The 24,103-nt window shown below is 45.3% G+C and overlaps 1 protein-coding gene across 1 annotated transcript; it reads left to right on the top strand.

Moving 5' to 3' along the window:
- Positions 1–316: 316 nt before the first annotated feature.
- On the top strand, positions 317–21,353 carry LOC135317008 (germ cell-less protein-like 1). Its single transcript, XM_064472520.1, has 14 exons — positions 317–322; positions 2,119–2,280; positions 5,911–6,007; positions 6,835–6,932; positions 7,425–7,537; positions 8,288–8,353; positions 8,522–8,606; positions 8,839–8,929; positions 9,411–9,551; positions 14,155–14,224; positions 18,710–18,785; positions 19,681–19,826; positions 20,067–20,154; positions 20,865–21,353. Exons 1-14 carry the CDS (start codon positions 317–319, stop codon positions 20,991–20,993), a joined length of 1,368 nt encoding a protein of 455 aa, XP_064328590.1. The 3' UTR covers positions 20,994–21,353.
- Positions 21,354–24,103: the final 2,750 nt, after the last annotated feature.

Raw genomic sequence — 24,103 nt, forward strand, 5'->3', positions numbered from 1 at the left:
AGTCTCCTATGATGTTATTGCAGAGCAAGGAAAGCGCTTCCGGAGTGGATCTGTACAGCACTTGCTGACCCAGTCCAACTTTAATGTTCGTTGGGACTCAGGGGTAGGAACCTGAAGGGAAGTTGCTGGTGCTGGGTCTCTGTATTTGTTGTGCATCCAAGGACGAAGGCTTCCTTGCTGCTTCCTCGCACAGAAGCTCTGAAAGGAATAAATCCTAGTGCGTACCTACAAAAACAAGCAACTACCATTAGATGTTTCTTGCGTAGGTCAGAGTGGTTTTGCTTATGAAAAGTTCCCTTCATAAATTTTGTTCCGCATGAAGGTAAATATGAATGATTTTTCTTGTTCCGTGTGCTGCTTTTGAGAGTTTTAATTTGAATTAAGTGTCTTACTTGAGTTATTTGTGGGTTTTTAACTCCCCACAGGATGGCTTAATCCAGTAATGTGATGAAACAATGAGGAAACTGTGTGTGGTTATTACAATTCAGCAGGGGACATACAGGTTAGGCTCTGGGAAGAAACGGTAAGAATTCCTTTCTAATTAAAAGTGTGGATTTATAAGCAGTGAGATAATGCCCAGGTTAGGTTGGTGGTTTTCTGTTTGTGGTTTCTTTGGTTTGGTTTTTGTTTTTTGTTTTTTTTTTTTTCTAAATGTATCTGGCTTGGGCTCTGCTTGTTCTGTCTAGTTTTTGGGTTTCTACTATAACCAGTTACCTTAAATTTGGTGTAGATTCCGGTCGATTGATCGGCCTGTGCTGTGAATGAATTAATTACTAACGTACACTAGTAAAGACAATATATTTGGTCTTCAGCGTGACAGTGAAACAATACTTGCCATCATTGACTCTTTTATCTCAAAGCTGCTTTAATATTCAGTACTTGAGCTTGAGTTTATCTTAATTAGGAGGGGTAATTAGACATTTTGGAGCAGAATGCTGAGGTTAGTGCTAGCTGCTTCCTTCTGCTGAGAATTAGTGTGTTCTCAGGGCTTTTTGTGGCATTAACAGTACTAGGAATATAGCTTTCACTCTTCCCTGAGAGACACTAAATGCAACTTTAAGAGTTACAGAAAATTTTGGAAAGTGTTATGGTAAAGTTCATGTTTTTGAAAGAACTCCCCTTCATACTTTTATGCATTCATGTCTTGGGCACGTTAAAGCAGTATTTCAGAATCACTCAGTACATAACCAGGCTTTGTGAGCCTGAGCAACTGTGCTTGAATGTCGAGATATGTAAGAAAAAAAGGAAGGTACTAATTCCTTGCTTTTAATCTAGGTGCCTGGAATGGCTCTTGAATAACCTGATGCCTCACCAGAGTGTGGCGCTCTTCAAAGACCTCAGGTATTCAGGCGTCAGTTAACTGTCAGTGGTGAAGTACAGTTTCTTCCAAAGTGTGCAGCTCGCTCAACACGACTTTCTAGGCTATCGACGGTTGCTTGTTACCTAGCTTGCTTTCTTGGTTTTGTCTGTATGTCTCACAGAATTCTTTGATGACTTGTCTGTTTTCAGCACAAACTCACGATCCCCTAATGCCCTGAGGTGAACAAGTACTCAGCCGATCGGGTTCTTGTGCGCCCTTCCCGGCCTGGCCTGCGCTGGAGTCATTGGGACGATCCGACCGCTCCGGGCGGCCTCCTGAGGGGGCGGCGGCGGCCGGGCCGTCAAGGGGAAGCGCGGCGGTGGCCGCCTCCGAGGGGGCTCCGGGCCGCGGACGCGGCTCTGTCAGGGGCGGGTGGCGGGAAGGGGCTGCGGGGCTGGCGGCGGTCGCGCTGGCCCTGAGGTGGCGCGGCGGGCAGGAGGGGCCGTGAGGGGCGGAGGGGCCCGGCGAGGCCGGGGGCGAGTGAGGGGCTGTGCGGGAAGGGCCCGGGGCGCTCGAGGGCCGAGCCCGATCTTCGGGGTCTCGTGCGGGAAAGGGAGGGGCGGAGGGGAAGGGCTGCCGCTGTGAGGTTGGTGGGGGGCCGGGGCCAGGGGGGAGTTTCTTGTCTGCTTCGGAAAGGTCCCAGCAGCAGCTGCTGCAGTGAACAAGAGAGGGGAGGTGAGCAACGGCGGGGGGGGAGGCTGGTCCCTCACGGGGAGGAAAAAAGCCCTTTCCGGTACCTGGTGCTGCCTCTGTAACAGACAAATTTGAAGGAGTGTGTCTCTGTCTTTTTGCATAGGAAACAGCTGAAAAGCACTTCTAAGTATATTTATCAGACTCTGTTTGTGAATGGGGAGAACAGCGATGTCAAAATTTGTGCTCTGGGAGAGGAGTGGAACTTGCATAAGATCTATTTGTGCCAGGTAAGCGGCTCCTTTCTTCCTCGCAAGAGAAACTGTATTTGTGATGAAAGAATGTCTGGTAAATGGTAAGTGTGACTCAAGACTTTTTTCTTTCCTTTTCTTCCCCTTACATTTCTGACTTATCACTCTCGCTGTGGATGCAAGCAGTTACACAACATGCCTTGTGCCTTTGATAGTAATGTTAGGAAGCGTAGCTGTAGCTTCGTGTTTGAAAAGTTTCTTTGTTTCTGTCCCTTGCAACTTAATTTTGTTTTAATCTCATCATCTTAACCTTGGCCCATCCTTTGTGAAAACAGTCCTGAAAACTGTCTTTTGGTGTCCGGAGGACAGGTTCTTGTTTGCTAAAGAAATGGCTGAGAGTCTCCTGCGATGTTAATATTATTGCAGAGCAAGGAAAGCGCTTCCGGAGTGGATCTGTACAGCACTTGCTGACCCAGTCCAACTTTAGTGTTCTTTGGGACTCAAGGGTAGGGAACTGAAGGGAAGTTGCTGGTGCTGGGTCTCTGTATTTGTTGTCTATCCAAGGATGAAGGCTTTCTTGCTGCTTCCTCGCACAGAAGCTCTGAAAAGAATAAATCCTAGTGCGTACCTACAAAAAAGATGCTGTTTCTTACAAGCGTTTTATTTTGGGCTCGTGTTAGGGTGAAATTCTTTGTATGACGTCTTGCGCTTTGGGAGTGAAGAGTGCTGTTATCTTTACTGTCTGTTCTCTTTTATTACTTTTCCTGTGACAGAAGTGGGGAGAAACCATGGCTTTGTCTTGAAACGTTTCATTCAGTTGTGCCGTTACCTTTAACGTGGGAGTCTAACCTGGAAAGCAATGTATTTGAAGCGAGAAGAGAAAGTAACATCAGGTACTACACCTGAAAATGTGTGCGCTTCTGTGTTAGCTGTAGTGAAACACAAAATGGTTTTATGTGTTACGAGGTGAAGATGGCACTGGGAGATGCTCAGCAGGTTGAATGCAGCTCCTCTGGTGTAAGAAGGGATGGTAGAAGTGAATTCTTGATTTTTGTTGTTGTAGTGTTAAAGCCATGTTTCCAGTATAGGTACAGCAATTGCTTGCATTGGCCACAGCAAGGGAAATTTCACAGAATCACAGGACGATAGGGGTTGGAAGGGACTTCTGGAGGTCATCCCATCCAAACCCCTGCTTGAGCAGGCACCCCCAGAGCAGGGGGGGCACAGGACCGCGTCCAGACGGGGTGTGAATGTCTCCAGGGAAGGGACCCCACAGCCTCCCTGGGCAGCCTGTGCCCCTGCTCTGGCACCCACACAGGGAAGGGGTTTGTCCTCATGTTCAGGTGGAACCTCCCATGTTCCAACTTGTGCCTGTTGCCCCTTGGCCTGTCATTGGGCACCACTGAAAAGAGCCTAGTCCCATCATCGTGACACCCACCCTTTAGATATTTATAAGCATTGATGAGATCCCCCCTCAGTCTTCTCTTCTCCAGGCTGACCAAACCCAGGTCTGTCAGCCTTTCCTCACAAGGGAGATGTTCCAGCTCCTTGGTAGCTCTCCTCTGGACTTGCTCAAGCAGTTCCCTGTCCTTCTTAAACTAGGGGGCCCAGAACTGGATGCAGCACTCCAGATGTGGCCTCACTGGGGCAGAGCAGAGGGGGACAATAACCTCCTTGCCCTGGCCATGCTCCTTTGAATGCAGCCCAGGACACTGTTGGCCTTCGTGGCCCCAAGGGCACGATGCTGGCTCAGGGTCACCTCGCTGCCCCACAGCACTGCCAGGGCCTTCTCAGCAGAGCCGCTCTCCAGCAGGTCCCCCCCAGCCTGTGCTGGTGCGGGGGGTTGTTTCTCCCCAGGGGCAGGACCTTGCGCTTGCTCTTGCTGAATTCCATGAGGTTCCCCTGGGTACAGCTCTCCAGCCTGTCCAGGTCATGTTTCATTGCTTTCTTGTAGGAAAAAGCCTTTTGCGTGCATCAGAACCTTTTGAAGCGTGTAAAACGCAGGCAGAAAAGTCACTTGCATATAGCCCAAGGTTGATCATAGGCAGCCACCTCTGGATAGAGCAGTGGGTGTGTTTGACCAGGGGGACAGCTGGGAGACACAGCTTTAATTGTCTGCTTGCTTTTAACTTTGTAAAACTGAGGCAGGGTATAAGTGGGTTGGACAGTCAGACTTAACGTTGTGCAGCATAAACAGGGTGGGCACTTTGGTGGTTTGTCCTTAGGCTGTTGTTGGCGACAATGCTTTTAATCGTGGATGTGATTGTGCTGCTGCTCCGTCTCAAGTTCGTGAAGCTAGCCCTTCAAACTTAGTGTGGGTGCACGACTAAAATTGAATATTAAATAGCTTCTGTGGATGCTTTTGAACAGACTCTGAAAATTGCAGTTTTGGTCTGTAGAGGTGTCATTGTACAAGCGATGTTCTTGTGAGATGAAGTTTTGTGGTGAAGTTAACTGTTCTCCTAAGTCAGGTTTCTATTTCAATTTATGCTCTGTCGTTGGAGTGGTGTTTCTCAAGGTAAAATATTTGTGGGTGTTAAAAATAGCTCGCTGTCAATGAAATCACGACTCCTCTGCCTTGTTGAGCATCCTCTCTCAGGATGTATGTTTCTGTTTCCCTAGTCTCTCAAGCTACTGCATTTAGTTTGATAAATGACAGCAAGGTGCTGCTCTACCTGTGAGTGGCAGGTCTGAGAAATGGAGGGTTTCATTTTCTCTGATACTGGTTACTAAAATGATAAATTCTCCTGAAACTGAGGAGTTGGCCTACATGGCAAAGCTAAGGTAGCCTCCTGAGGATCGGCAAGATGACTGAGGTCCTGGTTTTAGAGTAGCGTATTGTATGTCATCGTAGTTAGGGGATATGCCAAAGGTATGGAAATATTTATGTAATGAAATAAAATCAGAATTGGATTTCATGTTATGTGCTGCCCTGAGTTGAAATGCTGAGTTAAGAGGTCAGGGCATACGGTGCTGTACAAATAGACTTTATTTTTTTGATCTCTCAGGTAAACTTCAGTGAGTGATAGCACCTCATAATGGGCACATCTGCTGCTGAGAAGGAAAATCATGAATCCTAGTAGAGCAGTATATTTCACTTCATTTGGACGGAAACCTATCAAATTCTAGTTTTATATGCCTTACACTTTATAAGAAAAGGTATATTTCCATAAGTGGTGTATGTGCATGTGTCCTTGGTATGAGACTTACAACCTTGTACATTAATTTGTATGTCTTGCATGCTTTTCTTCCCTCCAGCCCCCCAGTAGCTGAACAGGCATTCCGCGATGCCTGGAGGATTTGTTGTCCACCGGTAACATTAAGGACTTAATTCTTGGACTGGTTATATCCCCATTGGTGGTGTGGTTTGTAGGAAAAGAGTTTGTGTGGCTTTTGTGGCCCTTGAAAGCTCTTTCTTCACTCTGATTGCAGACACGTAGTCCAAACGTCCTAGACGCATTTTCCCTTTCAGAAATAGAGCAACTACAGTTAGTCCTTTCTTGAGTAGGTCAGAGTGGTTTGCATTATGAAAAGTTCCCTTCATAAATTTTGTTCTGCATGAAGGTAAATATGAATGATTTTTTTTTGTTCCGTGTGCTGCTTTTGAGAGCTTTAATTTGCATTAAGTGTCTTACTTGAGTTCTTTTTCTCTCCTCTTCCCTCATGTAGTCAGGCTACTTTTCCAGTATGTTCAGTGGAGCTTGGAAAGAATCTAGCATGAACATCATAGAGTTGGAGATTCCTGACCCAAACATTGATACAGAAGGTAAGTGGGAACCTTTTATTTTAACATAACTTCTACCTTCAGCGTTCAAGCTGAACCTGACAGAAAATTAACTGGAAAAAAAAATTTTTTTAAGGATAATTTTCAAACGAGTAAATAAGAAACTTGAAAGAATGAGTTCTGTGCTCATTCAGTTCTGAGCTTAACTCGGGTCACCAGTAGAGTTGAATTAACTTTTGTACCTCTGAGCTGGGAAGCACAGCTGGAAAGCAACTGCTTGTACTGTTGTTTTGGCATCGGGGCTCTTGGGATCAATATGTGCAACTGTTGTGGAGATCCGAATGTTGGAGTGTGGATCACATCTTCATCTGTCTGGTCTTGAAAAGCTGCCGAGGGGGGGGCTCGCGGGGGACCGATGTGAGTTGGCAGAAAGCTTTGCTATGGTTCCAAGCACCGTGGAGTGAACTGTGAGTTTTGTTTTTCAGAAGAATTACAGAGAAATTTGTAGCATCGCAGCAGTATCTCAATGTTACACTAGTGATGAGTGGCAGAGGAGGAGCATGAGATTTCTCTTCTTTTTACCTAGTTTTACTGTCCTGCACGTGGCCCCGTGGCGTGCCTTGGTGGCTGTTTTAAGATGAATATCTTGTTTAAATGGTGCAAGGGGCTGTATTTCATCGGTGACTGCCATGTTTTGTGTATTCTGTTTATGTGCGTGTGCTTGAGGTGGTAAATACCAGTTTTTTTATCCTGAGCAAGCAGGAGTGAAGAGAATGTGTGAGTTGCAGTGGTTTGGTTATATTTAAGGATTCTTTTAGTTATCCGAGCTCGTATGTCCTGTCTTAGTTTGACACTTGTACTCTTTTCAGCTCTACAGGTGGCTTTTGGCTCGCTGTACAGAGATGATGTATTAATAAAACCCAGTCGAGTAGTTGCCCTTTTAGCAGCAGCCTGCATGCTGCAGCTTGTAAGTAATAAATGTGCAATATTTTTATGCTTTCTTTTCAGCTAAAGGTAACTGTTCGTAACATAGTCACGCACACGTATTGTTTCACCTGGAGTAATAAATAATCTTTTCGTACAAAGTGGGAAAAAGCCCCAAACGTAACACAGTGGTTCTATTTCAAAATAGCATGGCTTAGATTCAGTTGTAATGTTAAGCGCCATTTTGAGCATTATATCTAGAAGTAGGCTAAAATATGTTTTAACAGCTCCTTTGTTCTACCCTGACAGTATTCATTAAGCTTTTCTTTCACGTGATATATCCTTAAGAAAAAGCTGTTTTTCTGAGGAACATTGATTGGTTTGTGTGTTCTGGATAGAGTAGCAGAGGTCACTGTAGCACGTGTGACTCTGGTAATTGTTCAGGCATGAAAACTTGTATGAACTGCACAATCTTTGAAACCTCAGTTAGGAAATAAAAACTTTGAATATTTGTGGGTTTTTTTCTTCCCCGCAGGATGACTTAATCCAGCAATGTGGTGAAACAATGAAGGAAACCATTAATGCAGAAACTGTGTGTGGTTATTACAATTCAGCGGCAACATATGGGTTAGACTCTGTGAAGAAAAAGTAAGAATTACTTTCTCTGAGCTGCTTTGTACATTGCTAATTAGAAGTGTGAATTTATGAATGGTGAGATAATGTCCAGTTAGGTTGGTGGTTTATTTGTTGTTTGGTTTTTAATTTTTTTTTTAAAGGTATCTGGCTTGGGCTCTGCTTGTTCTGTTTAGTTTTCAGGTTTCTACTATAACCAGTTACCTTAAATTTGGTGTAGATTCTGGTCGATTGATCGGCCTGTGCTGTGAATGAATTAATTACTAACGTACACTAGTAAAGACAATATATTTGGTCTTCAGCGTGACAGTGAAACAATACTTGCCATCATTGACTCTTTTATCTCAAAGCTGCTTTAATATTCAGAACTTGAGCTTGAGTTTATCTTAATTAGGAGGGGTAATTAGACATTTTGGAGCAGAATGCTGAGGTTAGTGCTAGCTGCTTCCTTCTGCTGAGAATTAGTGTGTTCTCAGGGCTTTTTGTGGCATTAACAGTACTAGGAATATAGCTTTCACTCTTCCCTGAGAGACACTAAATGCAACTTTAAGAGTTACAGAAAATTTTGGAAAGTGTTATGGTAAAGTTCATGTTTTTGAAAGAACTCCCCTTCATACTTCTATGCATTCATGTCTTGGGCACGTTAAAGCAGTATTTCAGAATCATGCGGTACATAACCAGGCTTTGTGAGCCTGAGCAACTGTGCTTGAATGTCGAGATATGTAAGAAAAAAAGGAAGGTACTAATTCCTTGCTTTTAATCTAGGTGCCTGGAATGGCTCTTGAATAACCTGATGCCTCACCAGAGTGTGGCGCTCTTCAAAGACCTCAGGTATTCAGGCGTCAGTTAACTGTCAGTGGTGAAGTACAGTTTCTTCCAAAGTGTGCAGCTCGCTCAACACGACTTTCTAGGCTATTGACGGTTGCTTGTTACCTAGCTTGCTTTCTTGGTTTTGTCTGTATGTCTCGCAGAATTCTTTGATGACTTGTCTTTTTTCAGCATAAACCTCATGAAACAGCTGATTAGTTCTTCTGACCTACTTGTAGTGCAAGTGGAAATGGATGTGTACACCGCTCTCAAAAAGGTACTTGGCGAAGGGTTGGGCTGGGGCTTTATGAAGTTGAACTCCAGAGTAGTAGCTGATTTGTAGCACAATGAGAATTTTAACCTCTTTGGTATTTCCTGGAAGCATCTAAGAGAGTATCAGAATCTTTGTAGGAATTAATGCATTATGAAAAAGCGCTGTTAATAACGCATGTATTACTGTTTTGAAGACTTCTTCAGTTAACTCACTAGAGTTTGTTTATTTTCCCTAGTGGATGTTCCTCCAGCTAGTGCCTACTTGGAATGGGTCTTTGAAACAACTCTTAACCAAAGCTGATGCGTGGTTTGCCAGGCGCAGGAGAGGTAGGATTAATTGGCATGGCCTTGGGTTGTGGAAGAGGCTGGTCAGAAGTAAAATACGATAGTCTTCCTCCACTTCCCAACTTTCTCCTCTTCTCTCTGGGAAGGCTGGCCTCTGCCAGCAGTCCCTGGGATCAGGGTCTCAGCACCGATAGCCTTTTCACTGTTTTGTCCACATGTTTCAAGTGAGCAGACATGGTCGCTAGTTTTGCTTCGTTGCTTCTGCTGTTGTTCAGTTAGGATAAGATTTTGTTGCCTTCTCGCTAGAAGGCACGTGTGTGTTTCCAAAGAGGAAAAGTTTGGTCTAACAGTTCTGCCAAAAGGGTTTGAGTGTAAGTAATTTCTTGGGTTTAGCTCCAAAAGATGGTTTGCTTGTCCATAAAAACTTTCTGTGCTTAATAAAGTAAACCTCAATGTCAAATACAAATACGCTCTGGAAAATATTTAGAAAACCAACTTGTAATACCAGTGCTCCGTCTTGCAGATTTTGAGGATGACGTTGCCTTCCTGGAATCGGAACAGGGGAATGCGTTCCTGTCGGTGTTCACACACTTGAGATTACAGTATATCATCAGTGACTTGGCGTCAGCCAGAATTATTGAGAGAGATTCCCTAATGCCCTCAGGTGAGCGAGTACTCAGCTGATCGAGTTCTGTGTGCCTTTCCTAGCCTGGCCTGTGATAGAGTCATTGGGAAGATCGAGGTGTATTTGCTGGTCTTATCACTTGCGTGTTTATCTCCAATGTCTGAATTGCGGCTGAAGATTCAGCAGAAGTTGAACATTAAATTTACATGCATGAAAGTCTTAAAAGACAGACACGTAGGTGTGTTAAGCGTTTGTTGATCAGTCAGTTTATCAAAATACTTTATAATCAGTACATGGTAGGTTATCTGTGTTTAAATGACCCCTGAGTCCCAGGCATGCAAAAAAACTGCTGAGAGAGCAAAATTTGCTGCGACTCAACTGTTTTGTAGCCATTATCTTTGTACAAAGAGCTGGGTAGTTTTTGCTGGGATTTGGAGTAATACCTGAAAATGAAAACCAAAAGCACAAGGTGCTGTGAACTCGTCTCCCCTCCTCAAAGACAAGCATTATTTACTGACAGGTATTTCGGGTGTTTTTGGAGGAGATGGGATAATGACGTATTCTGCTCTTGTCCTTTTAATTGCATTTTGCATACATCCTCCTTCTAGGTCCTGGTGCTTTTTTGAAGCCCATAGAGTGAAATGCCATTTAATGTGTTATAGATCACTGCTATTAATGTTACAGTATCACTGAAAGATAAGAAGCCGCATTCTCATCTTTGCTTTGTTCTTTGCTTGGAAGCTGTGTAAATTTGGCTGCTGAGAGATGAGTGAAACTGAAGATGAGTAACCCCGTTGGGCTCTCACTTGAAAGTGTTTTTCCACCATCGTTCATATCTTTTATCATGTGAAACACCTGCCCCTCCTCCTTTTTCCTTTTTGTTTTTATTTATATATTATTATTTATTTTTCCCCTCCCCAGAGTGAGTTGTGCTCATTGTAACAGTGTTTGGACTTCCCCTGCTCTGCCTCTGGATCTGGCTCCTGGTGTCCTAGCTCCATATTTCACTCTGTTCGGTCTTTCCTTATTGTAGTTGAATCTTAGCATTGAATTTTGCATCTTGACTCTCTGACAGTTTTTTCCCTAGCTCTCATGTACACAGCATTGATTCTTTTTTCTATATCTGTCCCCAGCACAACTATCCATCCGTCCATGTCCCTGCGATGTCCGTTTAGCAATGTAATTGCCAAATGTGAATTAAGACTGCTTTTATTGATCTGTTCATCACTCTTATTTGCAACTTCTTGACAACTGTGTTCTTGCCATCTGTCTGTAGCCTTCGGGGTCGCTTTGGGCTCTTGCCATACATAACTCTTTAACCTGTCCTTGAGTTACACCGCTGCCTTCCTCTAAAATTAAAATTTTTTTTTCCATCTCACATTGGCTTTTTCCTTCATGCTGCCATAGATGTCAACACAATAATGGTCCAATATCAGAGGAGACTTGTCGGGATATTTTTCTTGAAGCCTGCTAGCCTGGTCAAACTGTTAGATGCTTTTAAAACACTTGCCTTGCCATTAAGGTGATGTAGTGAGCGTTACTTTAGTTTGCCTTCCTTGTGCTGCCGTATCCTGTCTCTGCTAGAAATAATGGGGTTTTTTGTAGCTGAATTCAGCTTTTTGTAGCTGAATGTCTCAATAACGCTGAGCACCTCTTTCTCACACTTTGAAATGTTCAAAGAATGCCGCTATCAGAAGCTGAATTAGGACTTTCTGATAGGGGGTAGCTGTGGGGAGGGAGTAGGGTCCTTCCCTCCCTAGAAATCTGTCCCTCTCTTGAGTGAAAGTGAACCGTTACCACTGCTGAAATGCACTGGCTTTCCCTGCTCTCGCTTCTGGCTTCGATTAATACCTTCATAGACGGAGAAGAGACTGTCTTCCTCACTAGATCTGGCAAAGTCAAATACGAAGGAACTCGGTTATCCTGTGCTCACAACGTCTATTTAAAAGTGTCCTTGGAACAGCAGGTGGAGGCAGTGTGTCGTAGACCGCTGCGTCGAGCTGAGGTGGAGCTTGGGTGAATGGTTTGGTCGGTTATGACCGGTAGATGGGGCAGGGTTTGACCTCGAGCAAGTGATAACAGTTTATACTATGCATAAATCCTAGAAGAACAGATCCGATCGTGGATAGGTGGTATTTTAGATGCTTAAGTGATGTATAAAGTCAGTATAATCCATCTGGCGATTAACATTGGTGCGGATGGTAATCATAGTGCAAAGGCATCTTCATTCTGTATTAAAAAATAAGGTAACTGTGGGTGAGTGACCCTTTAGATCCTTAATTGAAAGATGACAGAGGAGAACTATGGATTATTTTCATGTCAAGTGGCTGTGTCAGCATGTGAATAAGATGTTGCAAACCAGACATTTGCCAGTACTGTGCTTGGTTTCCTTCTCTTAACATTGCTGTTTGTTATCGCTTACCAGAACTGCGACGGGCAGCCTTTTCTTAGTGTTCTTCAGCGGACAGATTTTGTGTCTGTGCTCAAACCCAGCAGCCTTCTGCCTACATACGTCAGAGGAAGAATGTTCTTACATTGTTACGAGATTAATTGCAACTTTGAGGCTGGTTTGCCTGTACTTATTGAAAAAGAATGTGCTCTACCACTGATAATGAATTTAAAAAAAAGGAAAAAAACCCCAAACTTGAATTCCAAGGGAACTGGGAGAGCAGGGAGGGAAGAGCAGCGTGATGTGGAGACCTCTACAGGTGTAATGAAGTGTAAGTGAAGAGGTTAATACTGGATGGCCCTTGTAATCTGTTGGTGGTGGTGTGTAGCCAAAAGCTGTGTTAAGATCAGGAACTTTTGCTCGTCCTTTAAAAGGAGGCTTGGATAAATATTGGTGGTGCCCTTTTGAACTGATGCTGCCAGCATCCAGTGTCTGAGGTGATTGCATCGTACCCAAGAGAGCCTTGAAACATGGAAATTGCTGGGCAGTTTGTATTGTGGTGTAAGCCTTTTAGATTATTCTAGATGAAATAGTTCTCAGGGAGGTATAAAGAAGGCGACCATGTTGAAGAGTTGAAAGAAATGGTGTAACACTTCCTGAGCAGTATTTTTCCTCGTAACCTTTACAGATTAACAGGTGAACTACAGTTGAAATATGGCGTATGACATAGGTTCATATACAAAAATAGCGAAGATGCTCTGTCTCCTGATTGTTTTTTTGTTTCTTTTTCCTCCTAGCACATCCATTCTCTGTTCCTCACCTGTGCACTTTTCCTTAAATCATTGTAATGCTTTCTGTTGCGCTCTGGTGAATTCCCATTTTGGTCCTATCGCAGCCTGAATCTTAACTCGGGAGTCAGTAGGGCAAGGGCTGGTTTTATGTTTTGAATCTGGGACTCCGAAGGCAATCTCAGCACTGTGATCTCACCCTTCTGTCACCCTCAGCAGCAACCAACCTGTTTTGTTTTCCTGCTAACGGTGGTTCTCGCCGCTCCTGCCATCCCAGTCCATTCCTCCCTAGAGTTTGTTCTCATCTGAGACCTTGCGGACTTGCCGCTGTTCATTAGCTTGACTGAAAAGAACTTACGTGCTGGGCTTTTGGCTGCTTCTGATCCCTTCTGCATAACTGCCTTAGCAGCTGTTAGGTTTTGTTCTGCTGTATCTCTTGGTTGCAGCTGTTAAATTAATACAGCTGACAGAATCTTCGCAGAATCACAGAGTGGTGGGGGTTGGAAGAGCCCTCTGGAGCTCACCCCGTCCCACCCCTGCTTGAGCAGGCACCCCCAGAGCAGGGGGGGCACAGGACCGCGTCCAGGCGGGGGGTGAATGTCTCCAGGGAAGGGACCCCACAGCCTCCCTGGGCAGCCTGTGCCCCTGCTCTGGCACCCACACAGGGAAGGGGTTTGTCCTCATGTTCAGGTGGAACCTCCCATGTTCCAGCTTGTGCCCGTGGCCCCTTGGCCTGGCGTTGGGCACTATTGAAAAGAGCCTAGTCCCATCATCCTGACACCCACCCTTTAAATACTTATAGGTATTTATGAAATCCCCCCTCAGTCTTCTCTTCTCCAGGCTGAACCAGCACAAGTGTGTCAGCCTTTCCTCACAAGGGAGATGCTCCAGCCCCCTGATCACCTCGGTAGCTCTCCGTACCATCTTCCTGGTGTTCTCAGAGGAAGACATGGCTTATGTTTATTGCTAGTAGGGGACAGCTTCTGTTCTGTTTGTTTTTACCATACCTGTGATAAGGCACTGTTTCCTTTATCTTTTGATTCTGTTTTCCTCTTGTTTAACTTGTGTAGAATTCTGTTGGGGATTCAGAGAGTGGCATCTTCTCCTAAGAGCTTGTTACCCAGCTCCTTGGCTGAACAGAACTTAGCGCACTGAGAAAACATGTTGAGTTGCATCACTTCTGGCAACCGTGGATGCTTGATAAGATGAAAATAGTCCTGAGTTACTCAGTGTTAGCAGTTGATTTTTATCTGAACTGCCTCTTCTGTACCTGCGGCCTGGAGCTGAATCACACACGCGCGTTATCAGGTGGTGGGTTTGCACAGGCCGTCCAGTTAATAAGTGTAACCTTATTATTGCAATGTGATTTTATTTCTATATTTCAAGTGCCTATGAACACCCCCATTCCCAGCTCCAAAGACGACACCAAGCTTATTTTTTTGTTCTTGTTGTTTTTCAATTTTAGAATGGCTGTCCTCTGTTTACAAACAGCAGTGGCTTGCCGTGCTCAGAGCAGAACAAGGCAATGATATTGGGTAGGTATATTACAGGCTTTCCTTTCTCTCTTTCTTAAACTAGAAAATTTCCTCTCATATAAATTCTGACAAGATGAACTTTTGGAGTTCCAGGTTGTATGGTTCTTAACAGCATCAGCCAATTGAAAACAGCAATGTGGTGGACTTTTTTGAATTCAATATAGTGACTTAGTTAAACATTCGAGAATGGGAAGGGTCACTCCATTACTTGCCTAGAAGAAGTGCACAAAGGAAAATTCAGTTATGCTCAAGTTAGAATGGTTCACAGAGGGATCGTGGATGCAGGGGATAAGCAGGACCCTCCCATTGAGTCACAAGGTTCAGAAGAGATGCCCTTGCTTTCTAAACTCCTTTCAGTGAGGAGCCTAGGTGCGGCTAGGTCCAATCTTAGTCTCAGGCTTGGTCAATGGTTTATGTGAATAGGGATAATATATATATTCACACTGCACACAAACATACCCCCCGAGGTTAACCTGTGAGTAAAAATTATCTTTTTGTGAGTTTCATGAATTACTCACATTTATGTGCTGATATTCATCAGCGCACGGCCGGTGAACCTCGCAAAATCAGGCCTTTGAGTCCTCGCAAAAACATCAACAGAAGATCCCTCCATCCTTGCAAAACCTACCCTGAGAGGCGTCCCAGCCCACAGGAGATACAGGGTCACGTGGCCGGCTGCGGTGCAGGAGAGCTCAAAAGGTCTCCGTCTTGGATCACTATTTATAGGATTGAGATGATTGGCTTTGGTCAATATTTTACATTCTGGCCACAATTCTGGTACGCAGGTCAGGGGGCAGATGGCCCAGGTGTGGTCAGAGATTGCCTGAGGCCCAGGTCGTTGTGACCAAGATAACAACACAATAGGGCTCACCCTGGGATCTCAGAGGGGTGGGGGGGCTGCACCACCACAGCACTGCACCGCCCTTGAGGAAATGCCATGACGACTGCTATGTTTCTGTGCCCTTTCAGAGATGTACAGGTAGCTGTGCTTAGTGGAACACCCTGACTGGCGTCTGTGCGCATAACGTGTAGTTGGGTTTCTTCAGCCTGTGCCTCACAAGGATCGTCAGTGGTGGCTTGGGCAGCGAGGCATGGTGATTTAACAGATGTGACATGTATGCGCGTGACCACAAACTGTTCCCTTCTGCTTGGTTTTGCCACATTGCATTGAGCCTGACTTGAACCAAAGGCCGTGCAGTCTGTGGCAGCGTTCAGCGGTAGAGTTACAGATCTCCCACCTGCCTTTTGAAGTGAAGAGTGAGTGTTCTCTTGATGTACTTCTGTGGCAGCGAGTGGTTCAGGATTTTCCACCCGGAGGTTTTGACTGGATCGTTAGTGAACGACCAACCACCAATAGACCTATTCTTAAGTACTCATAGCTCTGTCTTGAAACAGCTTACGCTTTAGCCCCAACACCCCGTGGCAGTGGCTTCCGTGGCTTAATTGTGTATTATATAGGAAATATTTCCTTAATCGCTTCCTTTTGGTGTTATGTAAGAGTGTTAAAATGCCCAAAACTCTGACTTTGGCCTTAAGAGGATCTTTAAGAAGCGGTTCTCTCTGTCAATAGCAGTGCTCCAGAAAACGGAAGAGGTAAAGTACGTCATTATGAATGTCGTCATTTCAGCTCCTAAAGATTAATGTCGGGTGGTCATAGCTTGTTTCTGGGACTGTTGTTTGCTTGGGAAGACTTTTCTTGTAATGCAGTCATGGATGTATCTAACAGTAGGCGAATGTACAGTGCGCATTACCATCTAGCTCATATGGGACCCACAATTAGCATGAAAGCAAGTATTAACATAGTCATCCGAGTTCTTATTCAAGATAAGACTTGGTATTTGCTTATTTTTGATGTCTTTTGGTAACTCACTGTAATGCAGGGAGAGTGTTTTAACTGTCAGCCGTTAGATACACCTGCTTCTGAAAAAGCAAGCTCTCATACAAAACTGAAGTGCAGATGATGGGGGTCATACCAGCTTTTAAAATGAGCAACTTGCATGTTCAACTCCAGGGCTGATGCTTTCAGTGACTCTTGGAAGGAGCAGAGTATTTTTCCATGTTTTTCTTGCTTGTCTAGTTTTCTTTAGTATGGGATTTTTTTTTTTTTAAACACAGCTAGAAGTGAAAAATCTGAGGCAGAGAAAGTTTACTGAACAGTAGACATCCGCCCGAATCTCTTATTATGGCATTTATTGCCAAGGTCTTTCGCTGATGGCAATGGCCCACTTATTAGTGGGTGAGATGTAGTGTTTCTTCTCAATATGTTTTTGCTTCTAACTTTGGTAGTTTACAAGCTTAATGGTTCAAGGTGGCATCCAGGTTGCTGTTTGTTTTGTAGTCAATAATGGCCTGATTGTCCCTGAACAGGGTGTTCTCTGGAGTCATGTGGGAGGGAGATGGGGGGTGCACGCACATGCGTGCACGGAGGGCTTCCCTGGAGTCGTGTGCAGTTCAATTGTTCTGTCGCTAGTCCACAGCACGCAATCTCTGAGATGATGTTTGAAATCCTGAGACCACTTCTCTGTCTTCTACTGGCAAGCTGTACTGCCACCCTGCAGTGAGATGCCTGTGGTCCGTAACTCATGTCTTAGAAGGGAAGACATGAAACTGTTCCTTTGTATTAAAGCAAATATTTTGGATGTTGGACCAACCGGTAGCTGAAAGAAAAGAATTAGGGTTTTATAAGACCATCCTTTGATCCAGATCTGCTGCCCTTCCTCTCGCACTTACTGCCTGTATCAGTATCTTAACACGTTTTTTCCTTAGAGATAAGGATGCAAACTCAGTCAAGCCGAGTGAAATGTGAGGTCTGACTCCCAGTGAGCTGAAGTAAGGCTCTATTTTCATATCCCACCTGGAGCAGAGCGTAATTGCACCCGCTTATTCTAGGGCTGCCAGCATGGAAATTACATTGCTTTGAAACATGTGATGTGGTTTGCTCTTTTGATAACTTCAGAGAGGAGGAGAAAATGTTTCTCTCCTTGTTTATGTAGTTTGCATTTAAAAGGACTAAACATTTTCCTCACTCCAGAATTTGGGAATTTTTTAGTGTAATACTGGAGTTTGTGACTTTGAACTGTAGCTGCTCAAGGTTTACTTGTTGTGCTAAAGTGGATCGCTGCTTTTTTTAATTAAACATGTGTTCTGTGGCAGATGCGAGAGAGATCTTTCAAGTCCATGACTGGAGTCGTTTCTATTCTAATGGTCTCTTTGGTGGTGTTTAAGAAGGAAATAGGATAACTTGACTGTTCGCTAAGCACGTGGTAGGCCAGCGTAAGCGGTTACAGCTGGAAGTTTTGCATCTTCTGAGGCTGCTCGAGGAATTGCGAGGGGGGAATGTTACCGTCTCTCTGACATTATGTACTAATGTTTGTGAAAGTTGTCACTAATTAAACAGAAATGAACCTTTTATCACCATTACTGAATTTGGGTCAGCTACGTAAGCAGTTCAGCTAGAAGGTGTGTAGAAAGCACATGGGAGGTTCTTGGATGAGTTTGGTTAGCATGATTAGCGTGTTTGCTTAACTTAATCATAAAATACTTAAGCGTCCAGGACTGGTTTTCACAGAAACGGGGCAAAAAGACCACAGACCGAGCTTGTTCGTAAAAGGCATAGCCACAAGCTCTTGCGGTGTTTGTACAGTAGGAAGAGAAGAGGTGCAGCGTTTCTTCTTGCTTGTGGAGCTTGAAGTGTGTTGTTTGGTAGTGCGGGTTCATAATTTAACGTGGGGGTGGTGGTGGGGGTTGCCTTTCATTGCGATTTATGCTACTCACTTCAAGCGTTTGTCCTCAGTGTAACTTGAAGACTTTCTGGCAATGGTTGCTTATTTGGTTAACGATGTCATCGTGTCTAAAGTTAAGTGAGTAACATACCTCTGGAAAACTGGGCCTGATTTTACTCATGCCGGCTCTGCAAGGTTTCTCTATGTGCCGAAGCGGCAGTGGAAACTGTTGGGTGAAACAAGTTCATATTGGTGTAGGATGCCAGAACCAAGAGCTCGTGGCACTTGGTGGTCGCTGGGGGTAAACTTTTTTCCAGCCGCTTGAGAAATCTTTGAGTGTCGCTCTGGGTGCCGCTTCATAGCGCTGCTATTTTGCAGAGTCCTGCAGCTGTTCCTCAGCAGCACCACTCGTTGATGTTTGTGCCTAGTAAGTCGGGACTACCGTGTTTAAAATGGACTTGGTTCTTTTAGGAGGATTGGGGAATGCATGTCATTGCAACGGCTATTATATCCATACCTGGAAAGGTTCTCTGGTAAAAGTCCTACCTACCGAGGCTTATATTGCAGTTTTGTAGAGTAGTCGGATGTTCACGGGATGATTCGGGTTGGAAGGGGGACTGGCAGGTCATCTAGTCTAACCTGGGCACAGAGAAGGGTCAGCTGTGTGCTCAGACCGGTTTACTGGGGTCTGTTCAGCTCTTCCACGTTAAAGTACCGTACAAAGCTGTTTAAGTATCCTTAAAGATGCCCTTTATTTTTGTAGGCCTCAGGAAGTAAATAAAGAGGAACTGGAAGGAAACAGCATGAGGTGTGGTCGAAAACTTGCAGAGGGTGGCCATGTAAGTACGGCACGTGGCTACGTCTGTGCGCAGCTGACACGTCTTAGACGTGCTAGGTATTTTCAAAACACGTTGGTCTTAATTGTCAAACTGCATCAAAAAGAGGTAACGGAGATGCTACGTTAAAGAAATTATTTTATTCTCCCTAGAAGGATGAAAAGGCTTGCTGTCTTTGAGATGAATAAGGAGTTAGTGACTTAATTGTGCTCTGGCACTGCAAGCAAGCCCGTGTTTGGAAAAACCTCTGTTGCATGAAAGGAGGGAATGTAGCCATGACTTATCATCGGAGACGTGTAAAATACATTCAGTTAAAATAAAGCTCTGATCACTGATGTCCTTTTCTTTTTAACTGGAAAAGGAAGCTTTCCAGATAAACTGTGTAACAGCCACAGCCAGAACCCCGCTGTGTTCCGTGTACGTCTGTGTGTCTTTAGGTAGCAGGTCCTGTGAGAGCACAGGAGACATGAATATTTTCTTCCCCACTGAAGTCACTTAACATGAGGCTGTTGTACTCCGAGGAGCACTTTAAGCACGAATGGGGTGTGTAGTTAAGTGCTGCTCAGACATACAGCAGCAGGTACCAGGATGCAGAACTATTTTAGATCCGCTTGTGTGAAATGTATTTCCGTATGTTTGGAAGGCAGCTGACGCGAAGCTTGTCTCGTGTACTCGTCTGCCTGCAAAGGCTGGCCGCTACAGTGAGTGGTTGCCTACCGGGGCGTCTTATGTCTCAAAGAGGTGTTGGCAAGGATCCTTGAATCCACCAGACATCTCTGTAGCCGAGGATCCCGGTCCCAAGTTTGAGCTGTTGGAGAAGCGGCACTTCTCATTTGTGTTGTGGCCAGTGCTCAGAGGGGCTGGTTTGTTTCTGTGTTTTTTAACTTGTGCTCTTCAGTACTGCTGGCGGTGGACTGGGTTCAACTTTGGCTTTGACCTTCTTGTCACTTATACAAATGGTTACATCATTTTCAAGCGGAATACGCTGGATCAGCCGTGCAGTGGATCAGTCAGTCTGCAGCCTCGGAGAAACATAGCCTTCAGGTAAATAATCACCAAGGAGGCAGAGCCTGTGGCGTGTGCTAAGATCTCCTACTGTAACTAAGTCTTTCCATCTGATGGATCCATTCTTTTGGATCCAAGTTTAACTCATCCCTTGCATTAAATTTTGTTGCCACCAGGTTAGTTATGTTTGAAAATGCCATTCTGTCTCCTTGGGACAAAGTCTTTGTGCCGGAAAAACTACGTTATGGGAAACTAATTTAACTGTTGTTGTGTCCCTAGGTTACGTGTAACCTCTTTTGATAGCAGCGGGAAAGTTACTTTCAGTAGAACAACAGGATATCAGATTCTAACCTTTCAGAAGGACCAGGTATGTTTGGAGACTGCTTGCCTTCCCAGACTTCCAGCACTGGTGAGATTACCCATCTGAATAGTATGTCCATCAGGCTCCTGCTCATTTAGAGGCAAACTTGGAGCTTGTTTGAAGACTCTGTTGCGTTGTAAGCTGAAGAGTTAAAAGAATCCCTGCCTGTTGTTCAAGGGTGGTATTCATTGCTCTGTTAAACAAAGACCCAAAAGCCTCAGAGAGGAGTGGAGTTTATTAAGAGAATGTGCCCATTTCCACCCTCTGTGACAGCAGAATTCAGTAAGGAATGTGAAAGACTTGATCATCAAGTGTCTTAAGTGCTAATCAGCAGTGATATGTATGTGGTGGGTACATAGAGACTTTCTCCCTGCAAATGCAGAAAATCCCTCTTTATCTCCAATGTGCTTGAAGGTAAAGTTTGCTCAGCCGTTTCTCACGGTTCTGTTTCCTCTGATGCAGAAGGGTCGGCAGCCCTGGGGCAAGGGCTGTAAGCAATTTCAGAATAGCTTGTCAGTGTTAATATTACAAAACACCTGCTGAAGGTGAAGGTGAATTACTGTCTTGAGGTTTTTTATCTCTGCTTTTTGAATACATGTTAATTAAAATGTATAGAAGGACTGTTAGTACCAGTTTCGGTGCTTTTTGATGTCCTTCCCTGTAATGGCCTCACTTGCTACGCAAATGCTCAAATGTCCACTGTGTTTGCTTTACAGGAGCAGATAGTGATGAATTTGGACAGAAGCCTCCTGACCTTCCCGCTCTACATCTTCTGTAACTTTTTGTACACATCGCCAGAGAAGACGACCGACAGCGAGGCACTGCCAGATAACTCAGAAACCTGAGACCTCTTTATATATTATATATCTATATATTTTATATATATATATATGGCCTTAGTATACTCCTATGCATATCTGAAAAGATCATCAGAAATTGTGTAGGCCAAAACTAGTTATCCCATATGTTTTTTTAATTTCTGTTCTGCACCTGCAGACAGTAGCCATTCCGTGGTTAAGAAATGTTAGACTTTTTATTTTCCTGGGTGAAAACTGAGCCAAATGGGACAGGGGGAGTTTGTGTGAATGACATCTTACGAACTTTCCTGTCGGATTCTGAGCACGCATTGTAGGACGCGTGGTTTTTGTAGTGTCTTATTTGTTTGTGGGTTGGTTTTTTTTTTTAAATGACTGATCTGTAAATACCAGGTCCGCATTCTGTTTCTTTTGTGGTCAAGTGTAAGAGGTACACTGTATTCATTCTTTCTATATGTTTTAAAATACCCAGCTTTTCGGTAATGCCAGCTTTGGTGCTGGGTTGAGCCACCCCAGGGCTCCTGCGTTGTTCTGAGGGCTCAGCGCCTCCTGTTCAGGACCAGGTCCTGCTCTGCCCTTGCACCCCGCTGGCTCCCGGGGCCACCCACCGCCCCTGCTCACCTGGACAAGCCGTTGCTGCGTGCAGACGCAGCCCTGGCCCGCACACCCCCGCGCACGTGTGCCCTGGCTGCTGGGGAACCGCCACCCTGCAGTGCGACGGGCACGTGGGATACGGAGCAAGAGCTTGCACAAAACTCATCTTGAGAATCATTTTTTGCAGACATTAACGACTCGTTCCCGTGATCTGTGGGTGTCCTGGTCCTACGTTGCCCTCCCTCGCCCTCCCGGCTGTGGAGGGACTGTCAGTGCAAAGAAACAAATCCCTTCCCAGCTTTGGTCCTTGTTCCCAGGACAGGATCAGGGATTTGGAATGGGGCCGGTGGCGCAGGGGCCCTTGCTAAGGGATCGTGAAGGAGTGGCTCAGTGCAGGAGTGAGGGGAGCACAGAAACCCAAACACAGCATAGCTTCCCCCAGAATTTTCTGGGGTGGTTGGTTTTTCTCCCCCACCCCCCCATTTTATTTGTCACTGACTGGGAGCAGCAATTGTGGCAAAGGGGAGTGGAGCACTACACTGTATGGAAAGTACAAAAATAAGGAAGCCTATATATAATTGCAGTCAGTTACTAAAAATTGCTTCCGGGGCAGAGATTGGTGCACCTCTGGTGCTCCTCATACATCTTGGGTGACTGAATATGGTCCTTCTCTCTACAAGGCCTTTGACTTCAAAAAGGGAAGAGGCAAATTCCTCTTGCAAGGATCAATAATTTGCTGCTTGTAGAGAGATAGGTACATCTATCCTAAAAAAAAAAAAAAAAAAGTAACAATAAAGTCCTGTCTACAGACCAATGAGGAGCGAATTGCTAGGGAGGAAGATCAGTGTCTCCGGTGTAGCAGCTGACTCACTGGAAGGCTCTGCTCTCCTGCTCCCTGAGTGGCCAGAGAACGTGCCAGTACAAGACCAGGAGTTCAAAGAAAATGCGTCCTAATGGGAACAACCAAGCAAAACAAAAGCCATCCTAAATCCACAAAGCAGTACTTCTTACTGGAGGAAAGAGACAGGCTGAAGAACTCGGCTGGTGGGGTCCAAGGTGGCAGTGCTAATGCCATTGCATCCAACAGAGGAATAAGCCAGGCCAGCCAGAGCAGTGACAAAGGTGCCTTTTCTGCCTCACAAGATGACAAGCAGGAGACCAGCCACCTCAAGGGTGTGCATGGCCACAGTGGGTCCTCACACAGCACGGGGAATAAACAGGAGGGGCTGGAGCTCTGCGTGCAGTCACAGGGCCATGATCTCATTGCAGTCACAGGCTTTTCAGGAAAGACAGGCCAGCAAGACGAGGTGGGGGAGCTGCTCTTTATGTGAAGGAGCAACTGGAATTTATCAAGCTGTGCCCAGAGGGTGGAGGAAGAATGAGTTGAGAGCTTATGGGGAAAAAATCCAAGGGCAGGGAAATATGGGTGACGCTGTTATGGGTGTTCGCTATAGGCCACCTGATGAGAAAGAAGTCAATGAGTCCTTCTACAGCCAGCTAGAAGTACCCTCACAATTGCAGGCCCTGGTTCTCGTGGGTGACTTCAACCCCCCTGATATTTGCCTGAAAAGCAAGATGGCGAGGCACACACCATCCAGGAGGCTCCTGCAGAGCATTGAGGATAACTTTTTGACACAGGTGCTGGAGGAGCCAACAAGGCAAGATGTGCTGCTGGACCTTATACTAACAAACAGAAGGTCTAGTCAAGGCTGTGAGGGTTGAGGGTAGCCTTGGCTGCAGTGACCGTGAGATGGTGGAGTCCAGAATCCTGTGTGGTAGAAGCAGGGCAACAAGCAGGATTACAACCTTGGACTTCAGGAGTGCTAACTTTTGGCCTCTTCAAAGACCTGTTTGGAGGAATCCCATGGGTTAGGGCTCTAGAAGGCAGGGGGGTCCAAAAGAGCTGGACAGTATTCAAGGACCACTTCCTCTAAGCTCAAGGTTGGTGCATCTGTGTGAGGAAAAAGTCAAACTGATACCTTAAAAGCTAAAAGATAGAAGGTTCCAGGTCTGGCAGATTGATTATATCACACTCCTACGGACCTGCCCAGGCAAGCGCCATGTGCTCACCATGGTGGAAGCACCCGCTGGCTGGAAGCATACCCCGTGCCCCACGCCACTGCCCGACACACTATCCTGGGCCTGGAAAAACAAGTCCTATGGCGACATGGCACCCCAGAGAGAATGGAGTCAGACAACAGGACTAATTTCTGAAACAACCCTATAGACACCTGGGCCAAAGAGCGCGGCATTGAGTGGGTATATCACACCCCCTGTCACGCACCAGCCTCTGGGAAAATCGAACGATTCACTGGGCTGTTAAAGACTACAGAGAGCAATGGGGGGGTGGGACGTTCAAACACTGGGATACACATTTAGCAAAAGCCACCTGGTTAGTCAGCACTGGGGGATCTGCCAATAGAGCTGGCCTTGCCCAGGCAGAACCCTTACGTACTGTGGAAGGGGACAGAGTCCCTGTAGTGCATGTGAAAAGTATCCTGGGGAAAACAGTCTGGGTTATTCCTGTCTTGGGTAAAGGCAAACCC

The sequence above is a fragment of the Phalacrocorax carbo genome, chromosome 24 (assembly GCF_963921805.1).
Source record: "Phalacrocorax carbo chromosome 24, bPhaCar2.1, whole genome shotgun sequence".
Lineage (NCBI taxonomy): Eukaryota > Metazoa > Chordata > Aves > Suliformes > Phalacrocoracidae > Phalacrocorax > Phalacrocorax carbo.